General features: G+C 42.2%; 2 protein-coding genes across 2 annotated transcripts; both read right to left on the reverse strand.

Moving 5' to 3' along the window:
• Positions 1–194: 194 nt before the first annotated feature.
• Positions 195–4,635, reverse strand: synj2bp (synaptojanin 2 binding protein). The gene is made up of 4 exons (XM_068581039.1): positions 4,441–4,635; positions 3,759–3,895; positions 3,023–3,118; positions 195–2,287 (listed from the first exon to the last, which is right to left on the reverse strand). The coding sequence occupies exons 1-4, from the start codon at positions 4,502–4,504 to the stop codon at positions 2,144–2,146; spliced, it is 441 nt and encodes a 146-aa protein (XP_068437140.1). The 5' UTR covers positions 4,505–4,635; the 3' UTR covers positions 195–2,143.
• Positions 4,636–5,193: 558 nt separating this feature from the next.
• On the reverse strand, positions 5,194–9,752 carry lgals3a (lectin, galactoside binding soluble 3a). Its single transcript, XM_068581017.1, has 6 exons — positions 9,592–9,752; positions 9,153–9,170; positions 8,239–9,063; positions 6,899–6,987; positions 6,567–6,723; positions 5,194–6,251 (listed from the first exon to the last, which is right to left on the reverse strand). Exons 2-6 carry the CDS (start codon positions 9,165–9,167, stop codon positions 6,096–6,098), a joined length of 1,242 nt encoding a protein of 413 aa, XP_068437118.1. The 5' UTR covers positions 9,168–9,170; positions 9,592–9,752; the 3' UTR covers positions 5,194–6,095.
• Positions 9,753–9,831: the final 79 nt, after the last annotated feature.

Genomic DNA, 9,831 nt, shown 5'->3' on the forward strand with positions numbered 1-9,831 from the left:
TAATTTCAATTAATTGTCTCAGAATTTTTCTATTTCTCATAATTGCAACTTGACATCAGAATATTTGTACTTCTGAAGTTTTTAATCTTTCCCAAGTCATCTATTTAAGCGTAACCAGGTATTTATGGATTAATGTGAAATATTCTATAATCCCTGAAACAAAACAAAAAACAAAGAAAAAAACCTAAAGCAGATACATTTAATAAGTTTTATTTAATACAGTTGGTGCTTGGATGCAAAACACAATATTTTACATAATTCATTAGTGCCTCTGATGATGCATTTTTCTGGCATCCTGCACATATTCACAATCCCAATCAGCAGAGCAACGAGAAATGTATTTACAGAACACAAGAGCCGCATACGGTCAGAGGATTGCATGAACGATGCGCTGCAGACTGACAAATGTTGACAAATACATCCAGCACACACAATTCACTAACTCATCGGCTCTATAGAAGTTCGGAGTTCCAGGATTGTGGCTATAGTGCAAACAGTAAAAAAAGATGATGAAGAAGAAGAAAAAAACCAACAACATGGCTGACAGCAACTAATTTCTTTGAAGAAAACTTTCCTTTACATTAAACTGGCTCCAAACAGATTTACAGTATAAAGCTGTTGATGCATGACACAAATTGGCTAAATTATAACATACTCCAATTCTCATCAGTCCGTTAGCAGGAGGTGTGATGTGACTATTTCCACTGGCCTCCATGTAAGATTAGAACAATGTCTTCAATGGCTGTGACACACAACAAAAACATGGCAGCGTCTCTCAACGGTCTTCAGCGGCGACCGAGCGATAAGAAACGAGCTGCTCACCACATGTAGATTATCTAAGGAATGATTTCTTTTTAAAGATATAGATTTAATGGCTCACCCTGAGTGACTGCGCGACTCTTAGAATAAACCCTTCCACGTGAAACGACTCGGTGATACTTTCAACAAGCGTATTCTGCTTTAATGGATGAATCTGATTGTATTTCTTAGTCAGCAAATTCATTTTTAAAGACCCAAACCAAGAGAGTAGTGAATGATATATTTGTGCAACAGGGCCCCACTGTTGTCTAAAAAAAAATATATATATTAAAGCACCAAATATGTTTTAATCCACAGCTGTAAATAGTGCATGAAATTCACCATTTCCTTCTGTTGTGTAACGTTTGCTAAACACAACAGCGCTGAGCTGTTTTAGCAATGTTTCATAATGAAACTACATATTTGTGATGTGTTTTTAAAGATTCACGTGTTGAATAAATGGGTTTGTGGCTGCAGGCAACAAACAGGCAGAGTCGTAAGGTGTTGAGAAACAGTGTTGGTTTAGGGCTTTTTTTAAATGGTATTCCTTGACAATAAAAAATAGAGATTATTGCCAGCAACATCCTTTAATTTATTGTAATAATGGTCGTGTTGGGTTGATTTTCATTTGGATCATGAAGGGAGCAAGAACAACCAAGCCATTACTTGGAATAGACAGAAAAAAGGCACTCCGAAAGTCAACTACAAGACACGATTGATCACGTTATCATCTACCACTCCTCTCATGATTCTGTGCAACGGGGTGCAGAAATAAAACTGAAATGAAAAATCAACCCCGCTCGGTCGCATTCACTTTTTAAAAACACTGGAGGAATTGACAGTAAAGAGGGTTCCCCTCACATCGACGCCAAGACAGAGCTGCCATTCAGTGATGGAGGTGCACAGAGCCACAGAGACTGAACACAAACACGGTCTTTCAGTTCGCAAAATGGACCCTGAAGCTTGAGTCAGTCCGACCCCGACCCGGGGGTTTAATAGTATTCTGTCTACGCCCCGCCGTTTGTTTCTACCCTGGGCTCAGCCCTGCGGCAGGATTATACATCCTTCTTGTTCTCCTGACGATCACAAAGTTATCTATTACGTAACCTCTGTGGTAAGAGAGCATCCCTTTTGCATAGGAAGGGTATCAACAAAAAGCTACCAGTAATCACATTAGACATATGAACATGGAGAAACTCATCAGTGACACCTACACCTGCTAATAAAAAAATAATAATAATAGCGTCTACTGTTTAGAGTTTGATCCCCACCCTTTTTCTTTTTCTTTGGCCTTTAAGCAAAGTTGTTTTTGTTTTTTTTAATCTTAAAACAGACGTTGGCTTCGTTAAAAGTGCTTCCTCGGCAGCCGCATGTAAAGCAACCCACAGATAACTGCAACTGCGGCTAAAGCAACCAGTATTTCCAGAGAAGACACAGAGGATTTGGGTTCGGGTCGTGGGCCTGTCGGTCCGTTCAAGTGATTAGGCAACTGCAAGACACAGATATGAAAACAAGAATAAACATGACAGCTGCACAGGAGGTGATATTTATGTAGAAATGCACCCGTAATCCGTTTGAAATCACAAATACAGACAGAGCGGGTCGCCCACTCAGTTTGTCTGTATTACATTCTGGTGTTGGACAGATTTCTGTTTCAATAAATCTTCTAAGAAGAGATGAATCAATTAAAAAAACTTACTTGATGCTATTGTTTGATTTCGTTTTTAGTTTTGCATGAAACTGCAAACACGTCTGATTTTGTTGAATCTTAATGAAGATAATGAAGCGTTCATTGCGTAAAAGCAAATGTAATAACTTGTTGCATTCAAGATCACTATTTATTAGCATATCGAGTAAAAGCTGAAGCCATTGTTCAGGTTACCGATTCTGAGAATTAAAGAAAACATTTGATTATTAATGTTTTTATGCTGAATTTATCGTCTTGACGACGAGCGCTAAAGCCACGAGCCAACATGACAAGCAGTCTACATCCTTTGTTTTCTCAGTATTAAACTGAAAAACTCAGTTAATTCTCAGGTATTTCTTTACTACTGTGCTGAGCTTTATCTGCTTTTATGTTTGTGGTGACAATTTTCCATTGTGGCGAACCATAAGGAAACAAATCCCCAACAACTGCTTGCAGAAAACAAAGCACAAAAATCAACAAACCACCCAATTGTTTGAGTACAATGAAGAGCTCATTTTACGGCGTCATGCTTCTCACCTTTTTCAGAACACGGAGCTCCACGTCCTCCCCTGCGGCCCTGAACAGATCCACTATAACTTGGTGTTTTAGATCCTCAAGTTTTACTCCGTTGATCTACACAACCAACAAGAAGAAAAAAAAAACAATATGGACGTGCTTTTTCATTAACTTTCACTTAAAATCAAATCACTTGATCGACTGAGTACATAAAGCCATTAAACCCTTACTAGCTGCACCATTACATCAAATTGTGCAATTTAATAGTGCGTTTCTGCACAATAATCTTACCAGGCTACACCAGATGAGATACACCAGTGTCTTTAAAGTTATTTTACTGGTTTACAAGGCTCTTAGTGCTCTGGAACAATAATTATTTGTCATTTTGTAAGCCTTCCCAACCTTTTAGATCCTTAGCTGCTTGTTATAAAAATAAAAAAATATCACCCAAACATCAACATTTTTATTAAAACGAATAAAAAAAATATTCAGCATCATCTTTAACAGACTTTTGTATGTGTCATTGTTCTTTTGTTTGCCTTTGTCAGTTCCCATCTCTTGCATATTCATTTGTTCTCACCTGAACCGGTTCTTTCTATTTGCTGTCTCTTTTCTGCAATTTAGTTTTTTTGATAAACTGGACTGGACTCGTTTAAATTGGACTTTCTATGTCTTCTCCTGTTTTCTCCACTTCATTGCTTCACTTCCCCTCCTCCACATCCTTCCCCTCCTCTGATAAGAAGAGCACATGTTTTACCGCCAGGATCTTGTCCCCTTCATGGAGTCTTCCGTCCAATCCTGCAGCTCCATCTTCTTTAATTTTGCTCACGTAGACGCCATTGTCATTAATGACATACTGCTGGTCCACGCCCCCGACGATGTTAAAGCCCAGGCCTGGAAAACCACAACAGACAGGAGACAGTTGAGTAACATTCAAAGACAATCGTTTTCCTGAGAAGAAGTTGCCGTGTCAATCACAACATCCATCTCAATGGCTCAAAGTGCACGATGAATCACCCCAAACGCAGTACTGCTCCTCTGATAGTTCACACCACGTTACATAACAAGAGGGAAATCAGACGTTACTCTCGTGGAGCTAAAATAAACCGTATTATCAAACCGTAGTGTCCTTTGGCTGGAGTAAGCGGTCAGTCTGTTAGAATCTGACAGGCCGAGAAGTAACATAACTTTTAAGGAATCAAACATCAGCAAAGAGCATTAATATGTCATAAAAGACAATTAAACCGACTGTTTTTAGAGCTCGACAAGCTGTCACGGCCCCCCAAATGCCCTTCTTGTGCTCCACGAAAACACACAGCGGGGGGTGGAGGTTTGGTTATTTTTGATACGCAGGATTTAGCCGTTAGCTTCAAAATACACGCGAGCTTGACACGTAGCTAGCTAACCGAGCTACCCGTCAACTCAACCGGTCCTCTTACCTGCTGAGCCCCGCTTCAGTTTGATGTCCACCACGTTGGGCGAAGAGGGCAGCGAACCATTCATTTTGGTCGAGACGATGAAACGATTAAAAAAATAAGTCTTCGGAGGCGGTGCGGGCAAACTATTTTATGTGAAGGTGAACCTCATTGAGGAGTTTCGATTTGCTTCCTTTCGACGCGGTTGGCGGTCTGTGGTTGTTGCCGCCCCCTTGAGGCCCGAGGCGGAACTGCAGCCCAACCTTTGGCTCACAAAGCGGGGAGAACAATCGCACATGCAAACACGACAGATAACTTGTCATGTACTTTCACCATTAGTGGTGAATCCTCAACTTCAGGTTTCTAGATTAGCGCTGGATTATTTTATTTCCAACATGTGTTATCTCAGACATTATTAGCTGTGTCTTCCTTTTAAGAAGCCTAATATTTTACCATATCAGTGTTCAAGTATATGAATCCTTTATTTTATTTTATCAATCTAATGTTATTTGTTTTAAACATTTTAATCTTTGGTCAAAGAATGAATAAAAAATAAATACATCTACTGTATCTTTCTTTAATCTTCGTCTCATTTCTGTTCTAAGCAACTTTGCTGTAGTCCAAGAATATATTGTGTTGTATAAAAAAAATATGAGGACTATACACATTTTACCATCTACATCAAATGCACAGAAGTACATCCTATAAAATTATATGTGACTGCGGTCAGAGGATTAACATTCTCCCCTTTATGGTAAAAAAAAGAAAAAGAATGGGAACAGGGAAACTAGTATTTATTATGTGCACAGGCAGAAAAGTTTACAATATTTTGAATCAAACAGCATTATCAGTCATTTGTTTTTTGCCCTTTATTTATAAGCATATAATCTCAAAATATTGTACCACTGTTATCTTTGGCAACAAATCAGAGATCTCATCCCTCTCCTTTCCAACGATTTACTTTAAACTGAGCCTCACTTTTCACCATTTCTCTCCATTTGACTTCAACATGAAATCATAATTCGTCCTGTCTAAGAGCTCGGGAGGATTCACACTGAAGAAAAGAGGAGCTCAAAGTCTGTATATAAATACATTTTAAGAAACTTCATCATGAGCATATGATTGTTAACAGGCCAGTGAGCTTTAAGGGGAACCGGCCAGCACTGAAGAAAGAAAAGGGAAAAGGAGACCAAGTCGATTTTCAGCATCACACGCTCATGCATTGCAAAGGCTCATCAAGATATTGAGTTAAAGTACATGATAATAAACATACACGGGCTGTAAACAAATTACAGCATACTAGTGGAAAACATGTTCCACTTGTCCTACAATCTTTTCATTAGGTATAAATTAGTATTTCCTTAAAACGCCTGTTTTAGATGCACCTTATCTCATTCGCTACTTCGATGCTGTTATGTCCTTAAATATATTTGATTGTGAGCGGCAAAAAAAAGAGATATCATTCAGCAAAATAAAGGAAAAGGATTATAATGTGCTGACCCTGGGTTAGTTTGCCATTTGTTCTGTGATAAATGACAAAGTGCCAGGCGGGTAAAGATTGCACTTGACTGACTATTGTGCCTCAGAAACTCCATCAAGGCATTTGAAAAGGACTTCAAACACGGTGGTGAAGTGTGGCGCCGGGTCTCCAGTCCGGCACGTGGTTTGGTAGCCGAGTTTCAGATCATGTTCGGGGCAACGCTGTAAAGGACGACGTCTCCAGTCACCCGCAGCAGATCCACATCCTCGAGCCCGCCGACTCTGTGCTCGTACTCCAGCAGGTGGTTGCCGTCCACCGCTACTTTGAACGAGTCCTCCTCTACGAGGATCTTTAGCTGCAGGAGGGGCAAAAGAAAGTTTATGCACAACATGCTATGTGCCGACCCCAACGTAGTGTTCAGACCGCACAACAGCAGCTTGATTACTATTCAACCAGCCAGGCGTACGGTATCAGGAACAAAAACGTGCATCAGGTAAAACATAGTTGTTTTGCCTTCGCTACAGTTTCATCACGGAAAACACTAAACCAGCAAGGGACTAAACATGCACATTACATGAAGCTATAATCTGGTACCAAAATAGTGACATTTATGTTTGAACTGTACACAGTCCCTTTTAAATTAAGATAATTCAATTACAAAATACTTTACCTCAAAACGGCGTCCTTGAACGAATGGGAAATGTGCGTCCCGCTCCTCAGGCCCCCAACAGCCACCGAGGTTGGAGTTCCTGACGACGGTTTGCTCGTGAAATCGAGGGTTCAGGTGGAAGACGACATCTGGACCTTTGATGAAGTCAACTTGGAATCTGCAAGAGAAAGATCAGGATTAACTAACCATTGTTCCGCTGGTCAATTAATACAAGATATCTGTGGCTTGAACAAATAAAAGCAATTGATAATGAATGAAGTATTTTCCATGATTGGATGCAGGCCTTCGCTTGTGTTTCTCATACAGGAAGCCGGATGAGAGGGTGAGCGTACCTGTCTGCACCTGGAAGCGGCTCCCCCTCTATTGTGATTACAAGTCGTGGCATAATTCCAGAATCAAGTGGGAGATCATACGGCACCATCTGTGAGAAATAGTCACATTTTTTAAACCGTGACAATACATTTACCATGCTCTGTTTTAAATTTGAAGTAAAAAAAAAAAAAAGCATAATGAGAAATTCTGATTTACTGTGTTTATTAGGCAAAAATACACGTTGTTAGTTGCAATTCACAAAAAAAAAAAAAAATGTTTATCATGTTTATAAAATCCCCAGGAACAGAAGTAGAATGGTACACATTTGATCACAAATACTCTGAACTTGGTGATAAACAGCAAAGTACTAAATATCACAAACTAGCTAGGGAATTTTTAGTTAAACATTATTCAAAACTTTGACCCGGCTCACATTCCTAAAGGAACACCCCAATGAGTCATCACCTTTTCTTAGTTCAACGCTCCTACGACATTCACAAAGACTCGTCATGACAAGAATAGAAAAGTAAAAAAAAGAAAGTAATATAAAATCTGCTAACAGTTTTAGCACAGCAACAGTACAAAGTGACTTCTGAGCAAAATCCCAGAAGACAAAACAAATACTTTTGAGACTTAAAACATGCACAAAAGTGATCATACGAGATTTAATCAAATTGTAATTTCATCAGAGAATATAAATGTGTCTTCATACATTAAACATGAGTTCTGTGTAAATCTGTCAATTGAAATCATATTGCACTTAATTAACGTAATACATTGGCCAGGCAGAATGAACATATATCCTCTATACTGTGTAGATAATATAGTCTTTCCACATGTTCGCATTGCCTAACCAAACCATATGTTGATTCTGGAGGTGAAGTCCTTGTCCGACTGAAAAGTTGAGTTCATTGCTTTCAATTATATGGTGGATTAAATCTGGGCTGAAAGACAAGAATACATTTTTGATAACTACTTCTGAATATTTCTTGATTCTGCTTAATGTTTTGCTTTGCACCCCAGCAGAGCCCAAGATACAGAAATGATCTAAATGCAGCCCTCGCTGAAAATGTACCATCATGCAGTAAAACCCAACAAGGCAGGAAACTAGCCGTCTTTTCCCACCGTCAGCAGTAATAGGACGACACCTCATCAGGCACACTGAATATTCTACAAGAAACCCTGTGCTAGAATATCCATGTGAGGTGAGCCCGAGACCTGCTAAGGAGGCCGGCAGTGTCATGTCCTAAATCCCACTGAGACCGCCACCCCAAGAGAAGATACTCCCCCACCAGAGCAAAGACGCATCAGCAAGGAAATGCAGAAAGCAAGCAACATAATGTTATTTATTTGTACTCACCATCATGCCTCCCGGAGCGGCAGGCCCACCGTATGGACCCATGGGCCCAGGGCCAGGACCAAAGGAGCCAGGGGCAGCAGGGAAGCCGCCCCCTGCAGGTGGTCCCCATGACCCAGTGGGCATTGGCGGAAAGCCTCCAGCAGAGTATGCTGGAGGAGGGTATGCTCCTGGACCACCTGGTCCGTACATCCCGTTGCCTCCTCCTGGCTGACTTCCTGGGTAAGGCACATTGGGATAAGGCCCAGGGGGAGCTCCGGGGCCAGAAGGAAACGGTCCAGTTGGGTAAGGACCAGGGCCTCCAGGTAGTTGTCCTGGAGCTCCTTCAGGTGGGTACTGCCCAGGGAACTGCCCAGGATGCTGACCAGGGAACTGCCCCGGGTGCTGGCCCGGAAACTGCCCAGGATGCTGGCCCGGAAACTGCCCCGGGTTCTGCCCGGGGAACTGCCCCGGGTGCTGCCCGGGGAACTGCCCAGGGTGCTGCCCGGGGAACTGCCCGGGGGCTCCTGGGCTGGATGGAAACTGCCCTGGAGCTCCTGGTGCAGGTGGGTATTGTCCAGGTATCCCAGGACCAGGGGGGAACCCGCCAGGTGCTGAAGGAGGTCCCGGGTATTGCCCTGGTGCCCCAGGACCCGAGGTATACGGGGATTGCCCTGGCGCCCCCGGCCCGGACGATCCACCAGCAAAGCCACCCGGAGCGGAGGGCTGGGCGGGAGCTCCTGGGGCCGGAGCTGACCATGGACTTGGGTTACTGGCGGGAGCAGTCGGGTTTGTGTTTCCAATTTTCTTTGCCTTGCTTGCAGAGTCGTCGCCTAAGGCATCTGCCAGCTGAAAGGGAAAAAGAAAGGGGAACTGACTCACTGAACACAACTGAAAATCTGTTTCACCTCTAAAATTCTGTAATTATTTAAACTCACCGAGAAATCGCCCATGATCTAAAAAAAGAGAAAGAGAAAAAAGAAGACAAAACACAACTTTTATGAGTTTTACATCAGGAAGATGTACAAAGCTGTCAAACACAGAGGGCTGGACGCACAGAGGCTCTGAGTAATAGCACAGTAAATGTTTCCATCCCCGACTGGTGACCAACTAAAACCATTTTTTGGGCAGAGTCGAAACCCCTTGATTAAAATGAAATATCGTGACGACCAGCTGTGACTTCAGCTGCAATATTCACGGAGACGTAGGTCTCACAGTTTCTAGTAAACTGCTGTTGCATAGTTGGCCACCGACCGAGCTAACGGCGGCTAACTGTTATAGTTGACGTTCAGACGGTTCACTTAAGCTAGCTCGTTTAGCTCCTCTGTGTCCAAAAAGGGAATAAGTAGTCAAAAGTGATGTGTCTCGCGAACTCACCAGATGATGAACTCCTCTCAAATGATGTGTGGGGTGACGGAGATAATGTATCCAGCAGTTGAAGCCAGTTAGCCAGCTAATTTAGCCTTCGGAGGTTCACAACTACAAGCTAACGTTGGATCCGCTCTCTCGCGACTACAACTCTCTCGACAAGGGAGGAAGGACGGGAAGGTGCGCGCGCACAGACGCGCTTCGATGATGACGTATTCCAAAGGGCGGGCACGTTCCTGAGCACACGCG

The sequence above is a fragment of the Clinocottus analis genome, unplaced genomic scaffold, assembly GCF_023055335.1.
Source record: "Clinocottus analis isolate CAN_PGR_092001 unplaced genomic scaffold, fCliAna1.0.p SCAF_17, whole genome shotgun sequence".
NCBI lineage: Eukaryota > Metazoa > Chordata > Actinopteri > Perciformes > Cottidae > Clinocottus > Clinocottus analis.

Bases quoted from the DNA above. Each gene is read 5' to 3' on its own strand.
- synj2bp (XM_068581039.1), bottom strand. From the start codon at position 4,504: ATGAATGGTTCGCTGCCCTCTTCGCCCAACGTGGTGGACATCAAACTG. The intron at 3,119-3,758 runs GTAAAACATGTG...TTGGTTGTGTAG, and splicing joins AAGGGGACAAGATCCTGGCG to ATCAACGGAGTAAAACTTGA. The intron at 2,288-3,022 runs GTGAGAAGCATG...TGTGTCTTGCAG, and splicing joins AGCTCCGTGTTCTGAAAAAG to TTGCCTAATCACTTGAACGG.
- lgals3a (XM_068581017.1), bottom strand. The intron at 6,724-6,898 runs GTACGCTCACCC...TTTCTCTTGCAG, and splicing joins CCGCTTCCAGGTGCAGACAG to ATTCCAAGTTGACTTCATCA. The intron at 6,252-6,566 runs GTAAAGTATTTT...CCCCTCCTGCAG, and splicing joins TTCAAGGACGCCGTTTTGAG to CTAAAGATCCTCGTAGAGGA.